Here is a 22,536-nt window from a genome sequence, read left to right on the forward strand (position 1 = left end):
TGCAATCACGTGGCAACGACCACAGTACAGCACACATCAACTGATCTGCAACTGCAGAGGCCCCGCGCCAAAAAGGCGTGGCAACAATTTTGCAAAGGGAGTTGCCACCATACGCCTAGATATTTGCACTTGAGTCACCAGTTTAGTGACGCCGAGGACAGCAAGAGGCTGTAGAAGCGACGCCATGAGTTGCTAAAACGGTTCCAGAAGGAACACAAGCGTCTGATAAACCCTTTTGAGAGAGAACGGATTAGCATACAGCTGATCGTTGTCACTTCTCATTATCATCGTGGAAGTGCACCATGCGCTGCTGAGGCTGTGCGTTTCGCAGACTCGTTGCTACGACCTCGCTGCTATGTGTTGCCGAGCCCGCACCACTCGTCGTCGCATCCCCTGATTGGATGTTGTGTTGACAGTGCGATTGTCACTGGAGGCCACTGCTGATTTTCGTTGCTGCTCCTGACGCCGCCGATAGTGCTGTTGCACTCACTGTCGCCTTGGTTGCCGTTTCTTTTCTCGTATACAACTTTTCTTGTCCATACAAAATTTTCAACAATATAACGTAAATTCAATTAAAAATAGTATTGAAATATAATTCATATTTGAATTTAAATTTAAATTTTATATTTAGTATTATATTTTAAGTTAGATATAATCCAATGGTAAGTCCTCAGATGGGTATGGTATGTATATAATATTATATCAAAGCTGTTATATATTCTAATCTTTTGAAGTTCACCCAGCTCATCAACTCATCAATCATCACAGTCCTGTCGATATCGATGCAGTATAAAAAATCAGCGTATAATGAGTATGTGTAAGTACGGCATAGCCGCACAAAAATCGTTTGTAATTTGTGTATGACAGCTATTATTTTTGTTATTATTATACTTATTAGTATTATATTCATACCCATCCTATTAGGAAATACTAGGCAAAATTAATATAGTAGGCAAATTATGCATAAAATGAAGTTATGTACATGCATTATAGTATTGTTGAATTCTTTTGGTATTAATCTCTTTGAATAATCATGAAGTCGAAATAAATTATAAAGTAATGGGCACCTGATATTACTTGTTGTTGCTTAAATTGGGTAAAGGCATAGAGCCAGAAGCTTTTACAGGTTGGGAGGGTAAAGAAGAAGAACATAACCATCTTCGTTCTTCATATTTATATATTGAATGCATATACTTCTTAACCGGTCTATCGGTTGATAGCCTATCCTGTCTGTTCCCGTCTTAACTCTGTCTACCTTCTTTTATCTGTGTGGCACGGTAGCTTACTAGGTGGCACAAGACCCACCCCACTTTCCTGAGCTTTAGTCGACAATGTAGGCAGAGTATGCTTCCAGTTTGCTGCCCACTCAACGGGTCGTCTTATTATACGACGACGCCCAAGACGTGTTCGTTACATAAATAAAATGGTGCCCAAACGTGGAGCCGGAGATAGTAATACAAAAAGATGCGCTCTAAATGGAGTCGCCATTTAATAAAATGGTGCCCGAACGTTGAGCCGGAGTTGTGTTAGAATAAAATGTCCAACCAATTAGCGATCCAGAATCTAGGTATCGCATCCCCGCGCTTCCGGTTACCTTTTCATATTCCCATTTCCTTCCTCAACCGCCATCCAAATCTTTAGTAGTGCAGTGTGTCAGCTGTTTGATTATTCGGAAGTGTAGGTAGTCTGCTAATTTTCGTGGAGCCTAACCAATAATCAATCAAGTTGGCCAATATAATACTAACCATAGTTAGTAGTCTCTAAAGCTTATTCGACTTGTCATCTTATCACTCTGGAATGTTAGAATTAACCTCAGGTTGATCTAACCCAAGTGATAGATTTCAGTTATCAGTAAGTTTTATATTCTGTTTGAATGAGTGAGAAAATTGAGATTGCTCTTGTTGGATTATTTCGGCAAGTTCCTCTTTTCCTTCATCAACTAATCAAAGATTCAGTTCATTTACTAAGAAGTATTGCAGGATATATATATTTGTTTTATGCAACAAGTAATAAAAGGATAAGTCCCAATTAAAAGATTTTTAGAGAGAATAAATAATTTTGTTGAATATTATTTTCTGAATTTAAATAATATTGTTGAATATTATTTTATTGTTGTTGTTATATAATAATATTGTTGAATATTATTTTCCGAATTTAAAATTGTATAGAGAAAACAAATTTCATTATGGCAGTTATGCGTAGTACAGAGGATTTAGTTTCGTTAAGCAACGTGGCCCAAGAATCCATTCTCTGCACTATTATACAGCTTATACCGAAACACGGTGTAACCATAAATTTCATAGTTCTTGTTTGTCAGAGTGGTTAAATGGTATCACCACTTGTCCAAATTGTAGGCAGCCATGTACTCTTACACATAGTGCCGAGAATTTGTCACGTATGGCAGGTGCCAATTCACGAACCACATTGGGTAGACCTCGAGGTGCGAGTAATAATCCCGCCGGAGCTATTCAAAGAAATCGTCCAGTAACTAGGTCGACCAATAGAAACACCCAAAATACACGCCAATCAGTTGGTGCTGCAACTAGGCGAGACTCGGGTAGATTCGTTCCTATTAGCAATGTGAGTAATGAGGATCACATTCAACAAATGATATCAAGTTCTTTAGAAGCTCATAGAACAAGTATTGCTGCAGCAGTGTCTGAGCAAATTAACACGGCTTTACGTAACTTGAATCTTTCTTCCTTTCGAAGAGGATCTCGAGATAAGTCACAGCTCGAATGGGATAACGAGATTCCCGACAATGTGCCAATAGCTAATGACTCTAATTCGAGAAACAGAGCCTCAGATGGACGTACGAACATGAGTGACTACTCCACTGATGGGCCTGACCGAATTTCCAATGTTATTTCTAATGGGAAAATTAAGTTTTCTGGTTCAGCCAATGATCTTCCTATAGAAGATTTTATATATCGTATTAATTGTCTTACGACCCAATATTTCAATGGCAACTTCGACGTATTGTATCAATTTGCCAATTTACTCTTTTCCGGTTCTGCTCTTTCCTTTTATTGGCGAGTTCATAAGACAGCAGGTCATATGAATTGGTTTGAGCTATGTAACAAGTTACGAGAACGTTATCAAGATCAAAGATCGGATCGAGATATTAAGCAGGCTATGAGACACAGAAAGCAATTAACCAATGAGACTTTTGATGACTTTCTGGATGCGATGGTGGTTATCGCAGATTCTCTCAAAACCCGTTATCGGAGTTTGATATCATAACAGAAGTCAGACATAATCTGAGATCTGATCTGAAGCACGAGTTACTGCATATAGATACACCTAGTCTAGCTATATTGCGAAGAGAATACCATAGACACGAAGATTTTTTTAGAAACACGCGTTCGAGACAGCGTGAGAATATTTCTAGGAGAGTTGTCAATGCCATTTCTCATGATGGGGATTCTGATAATCAATCTGTATCAGAACCTGAATCGAATGAAGAAATCTGTGCCTTACTTGAAAAACAAAAGGTAAAATGTTGGAATTGTGATGAATCTGGTCATCGTTATCACGATTGTCTAAAAACTCGTCGCATTTTCTGTTTTGGTTGTGGCTTAAAAGACATGTATCGCCCTACTTGTCCCAAATATCGACCAGCACAGGAAAACTTAACGAAGGATGTTCTCCAAATTCAAACGAGGAACATCCGACACTAGCCTGGGATTCCAACATAATGACTTCTCTACCTGACACGACTTTACAACCCCTGACATTTCTTATCAATCACCAGATTTAAAATTTTATCGATCGTTCAAGCCATATCATGAACGCTTGCGAGATTATCGTTTGCGTCGAGCAGAAATTTTAATGCCAACGCATTGTTTGTCAAAAGAAGCCGTTCTTCTCAACGACTGAAAGCATTTTGGGAAAATAGACGAAGATTAAAATGCTTTACTATTTCCTCTATAGTGCACAAGAACAATGATATTCGTCCGTTTACATAGATTTGTATTTTCGACAAATCTTATTTAGCTCTCCTCGATAGTGGCGCTAATAAAAGCGTGATTGGATACGCTCTTGCAGAACACATTATCTCTATGAAACACAAATTTAAGAAAATTAAAGGTTTTGTTCATACTGCGGATGGTTTAAAGCAAGCTGTTGCTGGTACAGTTGGCATTCCCATCACTTTTAATTCTAAGATTAAGGATTTCGAAATTTTTCTCGTACCGTCCAATAAACAAGATGTGATTTGTGGTATGGATTTCTGGAAGGCCTTTGACATTTCCATTTCGCCTTCGTTCACTATTAATGAGATCAAAGCTGAGTCGTCAGTTGATTCATCTGGCCTTGATCTTTCTGTGTCGCAGAGAGCTAAATTGAATTCCGTAATCGGATATTTTCCTTCATCAGAACGTGATGGCCTAGGTGAAACCTCACTCATAGAGCATAATATTGATACAGGCAATATCAAACCCATTAAGCAAAGATTCTACTCTTTGTCGCCAGCTAAAGAGAAGTTGCTGTGCGAGGAAGTAGATCGAATGATAAAGATAGGCGTAATCGAAGAAGCTCCCACTTCGCCGTGGTCTTCTCCTGTCACGTTAGTCGTTAAACCAGGGAAGGTTCGATTCTGTTTAGATGCTCGCAAACTCAACGCGGCGACAGTAAAAGATGCCTATCCCATGCCTATGTTGGATGGTCTCTTAAGTCGACTTCCTTCGGTACAATGCATATCGAAAATCGACTTAAAAGACGCATTTTGGCAAATACGTTTGGATTCGGATTCTCGTCCGAAAACTGCTTTTACAATACCCAACCGACCTCTATATCAATTTAAACGTATGCCTTTTGGTCTTACTAATGCTCCTCAGACTATGTGCAGATTGATGGATCAAGTTATACCGTATCAGTTAAAATCGCATATATTTGTGTATCTTGATGATCTGCTAGTCATGTCAGCAAGTTTTGATGAGCACTTGGAGCATTTGTCTACAGTTGCTACACAATTGCATAAAGCGGGACTGACGATAAATGTCGGAAAAAGTCAGTTTGGTTTGAGCCAAGTAGATTATTGTAGGAGAAGGTACTCTCCAAATAAACCCTAAAAAATACAAGCAGTGGATGAGTTCCCAGCTCCAAAACACGGAAACAAATAAGAAGATTTTAGGTATGACTGGATGGTATCAGCGATTCATTTCCCAGTATTCGACAGTCATATTTCCCTAACTGAATTATTAAATGGAAAATCGTATGAATGGAATGACGTAGCTCAAGTGGCCTTTGATGAAATCAAACGCAAGGTGTGTACTGCTCCATTTCTAATTCATCCGAATTATTCAAAGCCATTCGTTGTACAATGCGACGCTTCGTCTTAGGGAGTAGGCGCTGTATTAGCTCAAGTGGATGAATCAGGAAGCGAGAGACCCATCGCTTATATGTCCAAAAAGCTAAATAAAGCCCAACGAAACTATACAGTGACTGAGCTTGAATGCTTAGCGGTTGTTCTTGCAAGAAAAAAATTTAGAATGCATATCGAAGGACAGTCTTTTAAAGTCGTTACTGATCACGCAAGCCTACGTTGGTTAATGAACCAATCAAACTTGAGTGGGAGGCTGGCTCGATGGGCAATTAAATTACAGGGCTTTTCTTTGATATTGAACACAGAAAAGGAAGTGAAAATGTAGTAGCTGATGCACTTTCTAGATCCTTCGAAGAAGTGACAGAAATCGCAGCAGTAGAGTTAGCTCCTGTTGGAATCAACGCTCTCATTAAAAGAAAATTGGCAATTCTTTATACTTATTGGAAGATCTAACAGGGAAAGAATTAGGCACATTCCATGCTAAAGACCTTTGGTAGTTTCTTGTTCACCCTTTTCAAATTCAATCTTCGTTGTGAAGACTCCCATTGAACTTGTGGTGTAGGGGTGAGCAAATGTCCGTTAATTGCAGTTTGAATTTGAATTGTATGGCGGTATCGATATTTGCGACGCGACTGTTGTGCAAGCTAACAGCTGCTCGCGATAACATCTGCATTCGATGATTGATGCACTCGCCAACAGATGTTAGTATATTATTAATTATCTATCGAATATTTGCAGTGAGTTGGCAGGATCACTTTTGCCATTCACATAAGTATCGTATTAAATAATATCGATATCTAACTTAGATTAATCAAGCAATATCGATATTCCCGCTTAATCTAGGCTAGACCATCTCTTTTCAATTCGAAAGCTACAAAGATAGTGTGCCGCAGCAAAATATTAAAATAAATCTGACGGCATCCGTCATAATATTATATATATATTTTATTGGTGTTGTTCGGGAGTGCGCACTTTTCAAAGTGCATTGTTTTTATTTTCTTTGGCCCTCTTGTTGGTTTTACAAGGTACGTAGCGAGAAAACCACATTTCATAATTCTAATTAGTACGTTTTTCCTGGTGTAGGATATTGTGTGTGCAATCACGTGGCAACGACCACAGTACAGCACACATCAACTGATCTGCAACTGCAGAGGCCCCGCGCCAAAAGGCGTGGCAACAACTTTGCAAAGGGAGTTGCCACCATACGCCTAGATATTTGCACTTGAGTCACCAGTTTAGTGACGCCGAGGACAGCAAGAGGCTGTAGAAGCGACGCCATGCGTTGCTAAAACGGTTCCAGAAGGAACACAAGCGTCTGATAAACCCTTTTGAGAGAGAACGGATTAGCATACAGCTGATCGTTGTCACTTCTCATTATCATCGTGGAAGTGCACCATGCGCTGCTGAGGCTGTGCGTTTCGCAGACTCGTTGCTACGACCTCGCTGCTATGTGTTGCCGAGCCCGCACCACTCGTCGTCGCATCCCCTGATTGATGTTGTGTTGACAGTGCGATTGACACTGGAAGCCACCGCTGATTTTCGTTGCTGCTCCTGACGCCGCCGATAGTGCTGTTGCACTCACTGTCGCCTTGGTTGCCGTTTCTTTTCTCGTATACAATTTTTCTTGTCCATACAAAATTCAACAATATAACGTAAATTCAATTAAAAATAGTATTGAAATATAATTCATATTTGAATTTAAATTTAAATTTTATATTTAGTATTATATTTTAAGTTAGATATAATCCAATAGTAAGTCCTCAGATGGGTATGGTATGTATATAATATTATATCAAAGCTGTTATATATTCTAATCCTTTTGAAGTTCACCCAGCTCATCAACTCATCAATCATCACAGGCCTGTCGATATCGATGCAGTATAAAAATCAGCGTATAATGAGTATGTGTAAGTACGGCATAGCCGCACAAAAATCGTTTGTAATTTGTATATGACAGCTATTATTTTTGTTATTATTATTCTTATTAGTATTATATTCATACCCATCCTATTAGGAAATACTAGGCAAAATTAATATAGTAGGCAAATAATGCATAAAATGAAGTTATGTACATGCATTATAGTATTGTTGAATTCTTTTGGTATTAATCTCTTTGAATAATCATGAAGTCGAAATAAATTATAAAGTAATGGGCACCTGATATTACTTGTTGTTGCTTAAATTGGGTAAAGGCATAGAGCCAGAAGCTTTTACAGGTTGGGAGGGTAAAGAAGAAGAACATAACCATCTTCGTTCTTCATATTTATATATTGAATGCATATACTTCTTAACCGGTCTATCGGTTGATAGCCTATCCTGTCTGTTCCCGTCTTAACTATGTCTACCTTCTTTTATCTGTGTGGCACGGTAGCTTACTAGGTGGCAAAAGACCCACCCCACTTTCCCTGAGCTTTAGTCGACAATGTAGGCAGAGTATGCTTCCAGTTTGCTGCCCACTCAACGGGTCGTCTTATTATAAGACGACGCCCAAGACGTGTTCGTTACACATTTTGTAATTTTTCTTGATATGAAACATTAAAGTAGATTAAAGTAGACGGCTTTTGCTAAAAATCTATAAACATTATTAAGACCAAACGATCAGTTTTGTCTTCTAATATTCTTAACTTTCTTTAGGATATTAACTTTCATAGGGTTTATTTTGCAGAATTCGCTGAAAATTGCGTTTGAAATGAAAATTTTGAAACTAACTTCCACTTTGTGTAGCGTGCGACACGTCACAATTTTATTAATTATTTTCAAAACAGTGACTCCAGTGAAATTGAATCTTATACCCTCCGAAAGTACTCTCAATTCACTCTAAACACATAACAAAAGTTTACGGTAAATCTTTTAAAAACCCCCAAAAATTGATTTTCATTAGCTAAAATCGTGTGAATGTAGCGTGCGACACGTGGGATTTGCCCATATGGCCAAGTGGAAGTAGCGCGATTGTTACTAGACTCTGGAGCGCAAGTCAATATTTCCACTTATCCACTGCCATCGCCGCTCGCATGTTCAATTAACAATGGTCACGTTGAGGTTGCCACTCTGCTCATCGAGTTCAGTGCCAACATTACAAAAGGCTACACGTATCTCATGATGGCAGCTTGAAAGGGGGCGCGAGAATGGTGAACTTACTATTGAGAGCAAGGCGGATGTGGATGCAACGATAGAAAAGGGAGAAAAAAAAGCGGAATACCAGAGAAAAAAGTTAAGAAAAACTAATTTTTATAAGGCAACGTGCTGTATGTTTTTATTAATAAACCCTCAGTTCTACTTAACTTAACATAAAATATATGGGTAATTCTCTAACGGATGTCATTAAAGTGAAAAAATCAACTGAAACAATTTTAAAAATAAGTAATATAATGAAGTGGGGAGCCAATGCATTTTCAATTATGTATGTGCATTTTGTGCGGTGGATCTTTATTTTTGTCGCGGTGTTGCTGTCATCAAACTTTTTTGACAAAGGTCACTCAAATGATTTACAGGGGCTATTGCGCTATGCTGAGCAACAAATAGGCACAGCGCTACAGTGGTGTCATTTCCGATTTTTTCATCAGAGCAAAAACAAAACACAATTGTCAGAAATATTTGATACGACAATAAGAGACGAGAATAGTGAAGGCTCGAATAATCATTTGTGATACATATTGTTGAGCTACTAAGCTTTTTAGTAGCTTTATTTCGCAAGAATATTGTTTATAAATAAAACACGCGAATTCAAATTAAATGTTTATTGCTGTGGTACATATGTACATATATGTAACCACTTATGTATGTTTTGGCTGTGACTTGAATACTTTCAAGCTTCGCCACCGACACGATATACAAGCGTTTTACAATTGAATAGTCAAACCAAGATTAAAGGCAATTAGCCGATCGAACTACAAGCTACGCTGCTGGCAGACGTTGTCACAGCATTGCATTAACATGCGCTGTCTGCTGCTCCCGACATACTCCCGCCGTTGAAAGCCTATCTTTGAACATCATCCTTCAGGGGCAGTAGACATAGTTTATTTATGGCTCTCCGGGTGCTGCCACACGACGTCTTGAAGTCGGCAACTCGACACTCGCCCTCCTTGCCAGGGATGAGCGCCATGACACGGGCTAGCGGCCACCGAAGAGGAGGCAAATTTTCGTCCTTCACCAAGACCAAGTCGTTGACTTGGAGACGACGATCAGGAGCGCGCCACTTCGATCTTTGCTGGAGAAGAGTCAGATACTCCTCCCGCCATCTAGCCCAAAAGACCTGCTGCAACTGAGTGACACGCTGCCAACCATTCAACCGATTGTAGTCCAGCATAGTTAGGTCGGGCTCCAGAATCACGGTTGAGGACCACCAAACAATAGATGAGCGGGAGTCAGCACATCCAAATCGTCAGGACTCTCTGAAATGGATAGCAATGGACGACTATTAATTATTGCCGCTATTTGGCAAACCAGCGTGCGAAGCTCATCGTAGTTGAGAATAGAGCGACCAACAGAGCGATACAGATGGTGCTTTGCGCTCTTGACTGCTGCTTCCCATAGTCCACCAAAATATGGGGAACGAGGAGGAATAAACTTCCACTCGATGTTGTCCATCAGGCATACACGATGAACTGACTCTTATGAGGATCGCTGAGGAGAAGTTTCTTGACATCGTGAAGTTCATTTTGGCCCCGACAAAGTTAGTCGCATTATCGGACCAAATCTGATTAGGCCTCCCACGAAGTGACACGAATCTTTTAGCGCTCCCAGAAAGGCGGCAGTTGTCAAATCCTTCACCAACTCCAGATGAATCGCTTTGCTAGCAAAGCAGATGAATACGCTGATGTAGCATTTGATTGGGAGTCTGTTCCGAACTTCAGATTTATAGTAAAACGGCCCGCAGTAGTCCACTCCGCTTATTGCAAAGGCACGAGAATTCAGAAGGCTGGCCATAATTGGTTCGAGCACAGTGGGCTTGGCCCGGAAGCATTCGATGCAATTGCGAACAACCTTCGACACAGTTCGCAGTCCGCCAATCGGCCAATATTGTAACCGAATCTTTGCTAATAATGCTCTAGCTCCAACGTGAAGATTCTTTTTATGATGGTGAGCGATGAGCGCCAACGTAATAGGATGCCGTCGAGGTAATATAATAGGATGGCGAGCATCGTAGGGAAGAGTTGAATTGGCTAGCCGACCGCCAACACGCAGAAGTCCAAATTGGTCGATGAACGGCAACAAAGAAGCGATTGAACTCGATTTCTTGACGAAGCCCTTCGAACGAATTTCCTTGACATCACTCCATAATTTTGACAACTGCACTAATCGCAGTAGCAGCAATGTGCCTTTGTTGACATCTACCACGTTGAGGCCTGGATGCTTTATACGATCAACAAATTTAAACACAAACGCATATACGCGCTGCATTGAGGCAAACGTGTTAAGGTACTTGCAACGAAGAGTGATATCATCATACGGAGACGTGGCTATCATGACCTTTCTACGCATTTCCAATGTTGAAGACTCTAAGCAGCGTTGTGAAGGCCATTAATCTCGATTTCCAACAAGAAACTCCGGTCCATGAAACCATATCTTGACTCTGCTAAACATTCTGGAGTTGTACCTCTGGAGAGTACGTCGGCTTCACTTCATGTTGACGGTAAGATCCTGAATAGACGCTACGCGATTTGCCACAAAACGTTAAACTTGTATGGATCATCCTTGATCCATGAGAGTACCACCAATGAATCACTCCAGCAAAAGAACTCCCCATCAAGAAAACCCATGTTTCTAACTGCATGAAGCAGTTTGGCCAGAAGATAAGCACCGCATAATTCCAGCTTGGGAACTGATATAGTTTTGAGTGGTGCGACTCTGGACTTAGAGCACAACAGCTGACTCTGAGAAGTGCGTCCACTGGATACTACATATACGCAAGCGCCGTAGGCCTCTTCGCTGGCATCACAAAATCCATGAACTTCGACACGGCACCCAGCAGCAAGAACAGCTCTCGGGAATGAGAGACTAGAAATGGAATTAAAGCTGCTGCACATTTCTACCCAGGCTGTGTATCGCTGCAAAAGCAAACTCTCATCCCATGTCAACTTATCCTTGCAGAGCTGCTGTAGAAATATTTTGGACTTTGTCATGATGGGTCCAAGAAGTCCTAGCGGATCATAAAATCGTGCAATTGTGGCTAAGACAGACCGCCTGCACGGCTTGGAACCAGCTTCTAAGAACGACATCGAGAACAGCAGCCGATCCGATGAGGAATCCCATGCTAAGCCAAGAGTTTTTGTGACTTCGCTACCATCGCTGAACCTCATGTACGAGTCTTCTCGTCGTCAGCTATCTCCGACAATACTTCGGCATGACTGGAACACCATTTCCTGAGTTTGAAGTTTGCACGAGCTAGAATTGCAGCGGTTTCCTGCAGCTTGACCTTAACCTCAGCAACTGAATCGCCTCCAGATATAAAATCGTCCACGTAGAACTCATTCTTCAAAGCAACAGATCCAACCGGAAACGAGCCTGCTTCATCATGCGCCAGCTGATGCATTGCACGAACCGACAAAAATGACGCTGCCTTCGTGCCATAAGTAACGGTGTCCAGCTTGAAAATCTGCAGCTCTTTATCAGGCGAATCGCGCCATAAGATGCATTGATAATAGCTATCTGCTGAAGCCATGCGCACACATCGATACATCTTGCATATATCCCTATTAGTTCCACCAGATATGTACGGAAGCGAAGAAGTATATGCATCAATTTGTCCTGTATAACAGGACCAGCCATCATAACCTCATTTAACGAATATCCAGTGGATGTCGCTGCCGAACCATCGAACACAACACGAAGCTTTGTTGTCGTGCTATCGGCCTTTAGCACGCAGTGGTGTGGCAGAAAAATACTTGCAACGCTCAATGGTCTCAGCAGGAACACGAGACATATGATTCAACTTCAAGTATTCTTCAATAAATGATGAGTATTGCATCCTAAGATCAGGATGTCGCTGCAATTTGCGCTCCAGATTGAGAAATCGACGATGAGCTTGAGTATATGATTCCCTAACGAGTCAACACTAGACTTTATTGGCAATCTTACGGAGTATTCACCGGATGGTAGCCGAGTAACATTTTGCGAAAATGCTCTTCGCAATCCTGCTGCTCCCTACTAAGCCTTGTGGCCACATACTCGCAGCTCTCGACTTCCCAAAACGGCGAACAAGCTCATTGAGGCTGGCATCTGCTTGATCGTTACTACTTTCAGAACCCGTCGTACTGTCACCACCACCAGCAACGATCCAACCAAGGCGGGTCTTCTGAAGGATAGGCAATCCATCTCCAAGGCCTATTTGTCCTACACATAACAAGCCGTAGAATAGGCTTACACCAATCAGCAGGTCCACGCGCTGCGGACGATTGAAGGCCGGATCAGCTAGCTGAATGTTGGATGGAATTGCCCAACCGTCGATGTCAATAGCAAAGTTCGGCTGGCTGTTGGTGATTGTCGATGCCACAACAGCTTGAAAGTTGACCGAGTAGTCGGTGATGCATGAACGCATACAAACATTGACTGTGAATCCTTCAACAGAAACGTCTGTGTCCCCGAGGCCAGAAACCATAGCATCTGATCGCGTCCGTTTCAATTGTAACTGTTGGGCTAAATGGGACGTCATCATGTGGATTTGCGAACCGGAATCCAGCAGAGCACGACAAGGAACGAATGACCCAGCACAACTCTTAAGCCAAACAACAACAGTACCCAAGAGCACAGCATCATAACGACGACATTGAGCAGCAAGAGAGGTGGACGCTTGAGGCTGCAAAGCGGCAGACGTATCAGCTGACGAGGCTCGTTGTGATGTCTCGAAATGTAGCAAAGAATGATGCCGCCCACCACAGTTACGGCAAGCGCCAGATGTGCAGGATCGAGTTTGGTGTCCTTTCTTCAAACAGTTAAAGCAGAGAGCGAGCTTCTTCACTTCTCTCTGCCTCAAGAAGGGCGACAAATTTGCGAAGATGGGGCAGGAATATATGCCGTGACCAGGCGCGTCACAAAACCCACAAGCATTTGCTCTGCTGGGGCTAGATTGGGCCACAAACGCTGCTGCCGTTATAGCTAAAGCTCTTTCCCACCTGTGAGCCTGCTGTGTGCTTCCGACATCTTTCATCCAGAAACGTGAAGAACTCATTGGTTGTCGGCACTTTATCGGCGGCAGGGTTGTCCAATGTCCTGCTATCCTCCCACGCAGCCTGGGTTTCCACATCCAGCTTTTGCAGCAGCACGTAAATAAGAATGCTGTTCGCGATTTCCTCTGGACGGCCCAGAGTCTTTAATGCCCCCATGTGAACATTTACCTTATCGCTAAACTCACGAAGTTTAGTGGCCACGGATGCTCCTGCCTCCACCTTCTTGGTACCCAACAGATCCTTGATGTGCGACTGGAACACAAGCCGGTTGTTGTTGAACCGATTATCCAATATCTCCAGAGCCACACGATAATTGGGCCGCGATATCTCCAACGACCGAACTGCATCCAGCGCTGGACCAGTTAAACACGATAGCAGATGCTGAAACTTTTCAACATCATCTAAGTCGTTGTCCTTGTCAATGACAGACTCGAACATTGACCAAAACTCGCGTACTCCGTATAACCTCCACCGAACGTGGGAAGTTTGAGCTCGGGTAGACAACGTCTATTAGAGCGAGCACCGAGGCCATTAGCCGAAGGATCGATGGTCTCATCACGCCGCAATGTGGAAGACCGAATCAACTGGCGCTCACGACTGTCAAAATGCGCCCGAACACGCGATTTCACTTCAAGAAACCGTTCATCGAAATTGTCTCGCGTTTCACTACCGATCTCATTATAGTCGATCTCCTCTAGCGCATTCTGAGCTAAGTCAAACGAAGCTTGAGCACGTTCTTATAGCTCCAACCTTACTGCTAATTCAGAAGAATTAAATGCAGCTAGCTTAACTTCAGAAAGCGACGCATCGAGTCTCACAAGGCTATCATAAAGACATAAAACTTCCGCTTGAAAAACCGCGCGCGATTTTCGACAGTAGTCGCTTGCTCGTTTATCGAGTTTTCCATTGTTAGCCGTTAACCGCACTTGTGCTAACTGGCAATTGCTCACTTTGTGTATCAAATTTACTGTGCAGCGCAGCAAGAAAAACGCGTCAAATCGCGATTACAAACGCGCGCGGTTTGCTTAAGCACAGCAGCAGTTCAAAGCCAGAGAAAACGCGTCAAACTCGCGATCACAGACGCGAGCTAGTTGCTTAAGCACAGCAGCAGCTTAAAGTGAAGCGCACCACGGAAAACGCGTCAAAACCGCGATCACAAACGCTCGCGAGTTGCTTACGCACAGCAGCTGTTCAAAGTTAATCAGTTGATTAGCTGATTTAGATCACACAAACCGAGAGCATAAGAGAGAGCAACAAGAAGGGCAATGCACGCAGCTGCGACAGCGGAGTAGCGGAGCATAGACAAGCGACCGAGAGCGGAGAAGGTGTGTAAGCAACGAAGCAGCGGCGAACATGCGCAAACAAAGGAGAATGCAAGAATAGAAATGCACCGCTTGTTAAATATATATGCATATGTACATATATATATATCTCTCTTTGCACTCTCGAGCACTTTGCACTTTAATGTTTAATGTTTCACTGATTGTTATGGTTTATTAATCACTTCACTAATTATCTATGCAAATCAATTGCATTCACAACACTTAGCGAGTATATGTTATATCTCGCCGGGGCCTCAAATGTTGAGCTACTAAGCTTTTTAGTAGCTTTATTTCGCAAGAATATTGTTTATAAATAAAACACGCGAATTCAAATTAAATGTTTATTGCTGTGGTACATATGTACATATATGTAACCACTTATGTATGTTTTGGCTGTGACTTGAACACTTTCAAGCTTCGCCACCGACACGATATACAAGCGTTTTACAATTGAATAGTCAAACCAAGATTAAAGGCAATTAGCCGATCGAACTACAAGCGATCGCTAACAGAGAGCATACAGCGCTGCCGGCAGATGCAGCGCTGCTGGGAGACGCTGTCACAGCATTGCATTAACATGCGCTGTCTGCTGCTCCCGACACATATTAATCGATTAATTTGTTTCAATTAGCGATTTAATTGTCTCGAAAAATGGGTTTCGATTTATTGAATCATTTTTTATAAAAATAAACTTTTACTCACATTTTTAAAAAGCAGTTGAACGGCAATCAGAGTTCAACGACAATCGGCTGTTTGTCACGTTTTTAATGGCGGTGATTTCAACAATTTTTTAATAAAATTTTAGCACTTAAGTAATTAAATTAAATAAATTAATTTTTATAAAACATATTTTACCCAACTTCAACAAATTTAATGCCATCCGTTTCATTATACAAGTATTTTTAACTTGCTTTTTCATTCCACCAAAAGTGTGGCAGCAGGCGATAACTCATGGTGTCGGACTTAGGCTGATGTCAGAGTGCGCGCGAGAAGCGAAGCGAAGCGATGGGCAAAGCGAGAAGATGTCAGAGTGAGAGCTTTGCGAGAAGCGAGTTACATTGTTAGTTTGTAAGGTTTGAAAATAAACGGTAATTAAATCAAAGAATGCAACAGAGAAGATGTCAGAGTGAGAGCTTTGCGAGAGCGAACTACATTGTTCTAGTTATTAATATAGTCAGTTATTAAGATGATGGTGATGGATTCGGATGAAGATTTTTTGCTTCAAGTGCAACACTTAACTTTGTGTTAAAAATAAAGGAGCGTCCACCCGCTTAACTGCAGTAGAAATAAAAAGGAGAGTTCAAAATTTATATAATGACTTGAGAAACCACCCAGAAAAGTTTTGTAACTATTCAAGGATGTCTATTTCGACTTTTGACTACATATTAAATAAAATTAGTAGTCGGCTGGAGAAGCATTGGCCAAATTTTGTTACACAACCCATACTGCCTTGCCAAAAATTAATAATAACATTGAGGTTAGTTTGTAATATATTTCAATTATATTTATTAAGTATGTATTATAGTATTTAAAGTATTAAATTATATTACGATTTAGTAAGATCATCAGTATTATTGTCGAAAGAAAAATTAAAAATGGTCTTCTGTATTTCCATTCTGCATAATAATTTTTCATTGGATCCATTTTCGCATATACGGTATTAAGCTATCGAAAAATGACTCGTTGTCGTCTTTGTCTTTGTTGTTATTAATTTTCTTTTCAAGCAACATTAATTTTTGTTGCTCAATAGCTACTAATTCCTCTGACGCATTCAACTTCTTTTGCTTTTTTGGTATTTCATCTTCACATAGCTCGTGAATCTCTTCAGAGATGATCTCTTGATCTCTTGAGACAATTCAGAAGCAAATCCTGAAGAAGATGGCTCAAAGTTTAATTGTGATGCTTCAAAATTACCAACCGATTTTTGAGGTTTTATTTGGTCCTTTGAAAAGAGTAGACTATTAAAATGAGGCCAAGAAGTGTAATTGCTGTAAGCCTCCTCTGAAACACCAGAGTCGCCAGATTTTGAAACAGGAATTTTTTCCATTCGTTGCGGAATTGGTCCCGGAGGTTCTTCCATTTTTTTAAGCCGTCTTCTAAAATACAAATTTGAATAATTAATTAGAATGACGTCGAATATTAACCGCAATTACAGATTTTTAGCTACAGGAGCATCTTTCTCATCATTGGCATATTCGTTTAAAATTGGAAGGACTTCTGTGTCAGTTATAGTGAAAGAGACTGTAATAGCTTTTTGCGAAGAGCTACAACCGATAATTAGCAAGACAGCAGACAACTTTTGGAAGCTGTGGAACTTTCCAAATTGTGCTGGGGCTATTGATGGAAAGCATATACGCCTTAGATGTCCACCTCATTCCGGGTCTATGTTTTATAATTATAAAAGTACTTTTCCATAGTACTTCAAGGAGTGGCAGATGCCAATTGCAAATTTATTGCATTAAGATGCCATATGTCTTTGTGGGTGATGAGGCATATCCACTCCTAGAAAATCTTTTAAGGCCATATTCTCGAAGAGATATAAATACAAGTAACGAATACTTTAACAGTAGACCTTCCAGAGCTCGAAGATGCATTGAATGTGCCTTTGGTATCATGACATCCAAATGGCGTCTTCTCTGGAAGCCTATTGAGACTAATCCAGATTTTGTTGATATCATTGTAAAGAGTATATGCATTTTGCATAATACAATCATTGACCTTGAAGGGCCTTATGATATAAATTTAGAGTCACAACATTTTCATATTGACCTTGAAAATCATAACAACGCCGAAACTTTAAATCATGTAAATTTAAAAACAGGCCAACTATTAGAAACGCTTTTCGCGACTTTGTTTGCACACACAGATGCACCGAATAAAAATATGTAAATACAAATAATTTGCAGTTATTAATAAATCTTTACTTACTTGATGTTTCTAACATGTTTTCAATTTCTGTCCAATTTTTTTCCACCAAAATTCTGGTGTGATAGTTTTGCTCTTTTGGTCCCATAGAGCTGGGCGTAAAATACTTCACTAATTAAATTTTCGATATCCATTTCGTTCTGGTGTTCTCTCACAAATGACATTAAATGCAAAAAACGCATGCTTTTAGATTAAACTGCACATAAAACTAAAAATAGAGTTACAAACTTACCATCTGAGATTTCAAACACGCGTGCTTTGAAAATAAACGGTAATTAAATCACAGAAATCAAGAAAACAATCGTACGCTCTGAGAGAGTTGAAGCGATAAAGCAGGTTGCAAACTGCTCTCTCGCTTTGCTCTCGCTTTCTCGCTTGAACTCGCAACTCGCTTCGCTCTCACTCTGACATCTTTCGAGCGATTGCATATGAAAAGGGTTGCAGTGGTTTATCGCTCGTTCTCGCCCAATATTATCGCATCGCTTCTCGCTCGCACTCTAACATCAGCCTAAGATGGTCAACGACGAAAGAGAGAGAGATTAAGAAAAAGTGAGACCATGTAAGGCCAAACATCAACCGATATTCGATATATAATATATACCGATTTAATTTATTAGTGATGAGATGTTGCGATAGCATATGTATATACTGTTTTTGCATCCATTTTGATGCTACATTTCCACAATTATATTTGTATGCTCCTTTTGTTGTCACCAAATTTTATTCACATTTAATTAACATTTTTTTTTATATTTTATTTAATATATTCCTCACGAAGCCGTTGCCCGCTGCAAGATTTTTGACCCTAAGGAGCGTAATGGGTCTCACAAATTAAAACTATTTTAATAATATATTTTTTTTGTTTGATAATTAGTGATTCAAAAACATATAATATGTTAAATGAAGTTTAATTTTTTTGATTAACCAATGATTTGATTAAGGTTTCACTGGGTTTCCCTTAATCCTAGAACTAGTTTGTTTTAATTTGTTTAAAACTATTTCTAGATGAATATGAATCAATATTATTGTTCCCCGAATATACAACTGTCCGAATAAGAATATTATTGTAATACTAATTTTTTATTGTTCAAAATATCTTTTGAGGAGGTGTATTGAAATATACCAATTTGGAATTTCTCATTACAAAAGATTCTTGAACAACCGTGAACTGGTCACACTAAAAGTGTTTCGCTCTCTGCTCTTTAAGCTCTTTTACCCTTTGGATTTTTGACAGAGAACGGACAAGTTGTAAAGTAAGTAAAGAAATATAAAAATAATTAATTTAAAACAAAACAACCACTCGCCTTATTTAATTGATTCACTTGTTCTTTTCAAGATGAGCGGCAACCAAGCGGTAGTGGTGCTAAATTGCCGCGTATGCACCCGGGCATGTATATACTACAAATCGCTGACATGTGAGATCGAGATTGGGCCAGAGCACGTTTGCCACAGCAAATTTGCATGGCTTGTTTGCCATTGGCGAAGGAAGCATACATTTTAAAGCGCACGGCCATCGAAGCCGACGAACTTTTGCGTTTGGGCCTCGACAACAACAGTTGAGGCCTCAGTATCCATAAGCGTGTCCATAATAGATGAGCACAGGAACAATTATTAAAGACTGATCAGCCCATCCTCGCGCTCCGACCAATCCGACCAATCAATGCTGAATAATTGTCTCACAGCCCTCGAACGGTGCTCGCTGACTGCTCCAATCGAGGCGATTCCGTGAGCCGCTCAGCGAGTAATTCGAATTGGAATTGCCACGCGTATAGCCCTAGTTGAACGAACGTTCCGAGCACACTGAACTCGCCTCCGAGTCAATGTTCTTGTAGCCATTGGGCGCCAGCGAATGATATTGGCCACCGGAGAAACAGTTGCGTATTTCCTCGGATGTCTTTTGTGCTTCACGTCCAGGTCGGAGCAGCCGAATATCAACTCCTGCTCCACCGACGACAGCGACGCAAACGGTCCAACGCTGGGACTCTGCAACGGCTTCGGGCTGCTGCTGCTCAACGGCGAGCTGCTCGGCGAGTTCGCGCCGCTGCTCTGTCGCCGAATGGTTGACTGTATGCAGAGCCGCGCCATATCCCGATATCGCTTGGGCCACACGGCCAAGAACTTGGTCATCTGTGGCGTATTCAGATTGTAGAGAGCCCCAAACAGGCGCACGCATGTGAACGCATCGTCATCGAATTCTCATAAACCGACATCAGGGCCAGCTTCAGCAAGGTAAGTTCACAGTTTAGATTCTGATCGCTGGGAAAATCGCTGCTCTTGCAGTACGTGGTGGCCAGAGAGGTGAGGAAGCGTACGGTTTCGATGCTTGTTTTGGTTGTGGGCGTCTGTGTGTTGCCCGAAATAATGCGAAACAACAGCTCCTTGAGCTGCAGCTGTGTGGGAAAATACTCGAGGACCATCAGCAGCGTCTTCCGGATCTTGATGGACATCGAATTGAGCAGATCGGTGCCCAGTTTGTTGAACAACCTGGTCAACAGTATGAACAGCCAATCGTGCAGCTCGGGTGCATGCACCAGTATCAGTTCGTTGACTATATCTAGAAACAGAGAGTAGACTCTAGTGTGGTTATCCATAAACATTTTACGAAACATGTCCAGGACACACTGCAGCTGCTGTGGCGTCAACTCCTTGCCATTGGCCAGATACTTCCTCAGACTGATCAGCCCATCCTTGCGCTCCGACCAATGCGTCGAGGCGCAATGCTGAATAATTGTCTCAATGCCCTCGAACGGTGTTCGCTGACTGCTCCAATCGAGGCGATTTCCGCTCAGCGAGTAATTCGAATTGGAATTGTTGCCACGCGTATAGCCCGAGTCGAACGAACGTTCCGAGCACACCGAACTCGCCTCCCGAGTCAATGTTCTTGGGTATGGCACCGGTGGCGCCTCCGCGATAATAGCTGCCCATGCCGTAGTGATCACCGCCTGCCGCACCTGACGCCGTATTCACAGAGTTGCTGGACACCAACGGTTTCTTCTGACGTATTGTATTGAGCACGCGCCTGTATTGAGCACGAGTTACCAGTCCAGTGGCCGAGGGAGTCTCATTTGCGAGAGAATTCTGAAATATGTTAGAAATACTCACAAAATAAAGCACTGTGCTGTTTTGAGAACTGAATAAGACTGACTGATTTCGTCAGTGGGAATTTATTACAAAAGGCATAAACATGTGTGTGTATGTCAGAATCTAAGTATGAGTATATTATCGTCAGAGTTGCATAGAGTAGGCTTGGAGTTTCCGGATCGGCATTATTCCACGTGGCCGGAGAGAGGGGCATGTTAACTCCTCCCCCAGTCCGAAGAGAAGGTCATGCAGTCAACCACAGGCGGGAATGGCCGGAACGGAGAAGGATGGCTCGGTGACGTGTTGTTGGTATATGCCACGAACTCTGACGATATTTTGAATTTTACAATTTTTGCTTATTAGCTTGTTGGTGTTATGGTTTCTTGTCTCTTAACCGTTTTCCTGATTTTTCGCTTGTGTAGTTTTTGACCTCTAGTTGTTAGCAAGGTGACACCATTGTCTTTATCCACTTTGTGTTGTGAAAATCTCGGTGTCAACTTGTTTCTACGGTTTTCTTTCCTAAATATCATATCATTATGTTCGACTTGGACTGGTGTCTCTCTGTCCTCATTTAATTTAGCCAACCTTTTTCCTGTGTTCGCGTTTAAGTGCTCCTGTACTTTTGGGTATATTTCTTTTCTAAATTCATTTAGTTTGCTAAGGTAATCGTGGTGATTGTCGAATGTTATTGTTTTGTTGAATATGTGAGTTCTTCCGTGAAAAGCTCGAAAGGGGTATAGGAAGTGCTGGAGTGTATTGCATTGTTATACGTTGCAACTGCTTCGGTGAGTATTTGGTCATGTCCGCATTCTATTCGTGCTCCCTTCCTTTCGGCCATGATTATTCTGTATAGTTCGGTTAAGGTTGAATGCAGTCTTTCGACAAAAGCGTTACCAGTTGATTGTTGGAATGAGGTTGTATGAGCCGTTATTTGGAATTGGGTTAAGAGATCATTGAATAGACTGCCCGAAAATTCCGCGCCCTGGTCGAAAATTATTTTCTTTGGTGCGCCGCAATGACTTATGAACTGTAATAGAGCATCGGCGACTTTAATTGAATTTCTAATGCCAAGTGGGTAGGCTTGTGCTAGCTTGGAAAATGTGTCAATAATGGTGAGGTTACAAGTATTATTAATGGAATGAATATCTATATGCACGACCGCCAATGGTCCTTCTGGGGCGGTTGGGGCTTGCATCAATGGTCTATGAGGGTGTCTATCGTATTTGAGGGTTAAGCAGGTATCGCAATTTTTATAATTTTTGATATGATGTCTTTTAAATGCGGGATATAAATGTCTCTTTTTAAATGGTTAAAAGTTTCATTTATCCCCTATAATTGGTGTTAACGTGGTATTCACGAATTTTGTTTTCCTGATCATGGGGATTAGTGATTTCAGTTAGCCATATTTTGAAGCAGAAAATTTTGTATAAATCACTTTCGTAGAAATAGTTATTATAGGACTCCTCTATTATTTTGAAAATATCATCCGGTGCTAGTATTGCGAAGGTTTTACTCGGTTTTAAAATTGTTTGAAGGGTGTTCGTAACAGAGTCGAAGGTATGCACTGGTTCCGTGATTATGTGTCTTACTTTATGGACAAATGGTGTTTCCACTTGTCTTGAAGTTGTTGATTCTATACCGATTATTTGAGTATTGAAGTGATTTAGTGGTTGTGACGAAGTTGCTATAATCGGTGGGTCTTCCTTTATGTTTAAGT

General features: G+C 41.2%; 1 protein-coding gene across 1 annotated transcript; it reads right to left on the reverse strand.

Moving 5' to 3' along the window:
• Nucleotides 1-9,979: 9,979 nt before the first annotated feature.
• Nucleotides 9,980-10,807, reverse strand: LOC132797709 (uncharacterized). Its single transcript, XM_060809460.1, has one exon. It carries the CDS (start codon nt 10,805-10,807, stop codon nt 9,980-9,982), a length of 828 nt encoding a protein of 275 aa, XP_060665443.1.
• Between the last annotated feature and the right edge of the window lie 11,729 nt (nt 10,808-22,536).

This window comes from Drosophila nasuta, unplaced genomic scaffold (genome assembly GCF_023558535.2).
Source record: "Drosophila nasuta strain 15112-1781.00 unplaced genomic scaffold, ASM2355853v1 ctg17_pilon, whole genome shotgun sequence".
Taxonomy (NCBI): domain Eukaryota; kingdom Metazoa; phylum Arthropoda; class Insecta; order Diptera; family Drosophilidae; genus Drosophila; species Drosophila nasuta.

What these genes read in the sequence shown, in the direction of transcription:
- LOC132797709 (XM_060809460.1), bottom strand. Translation starts at nt 10,807, where the DNA reads ATGCGTAGAAAGGTCATGATAGCCACGTCTCCGTATGATGATATCACT.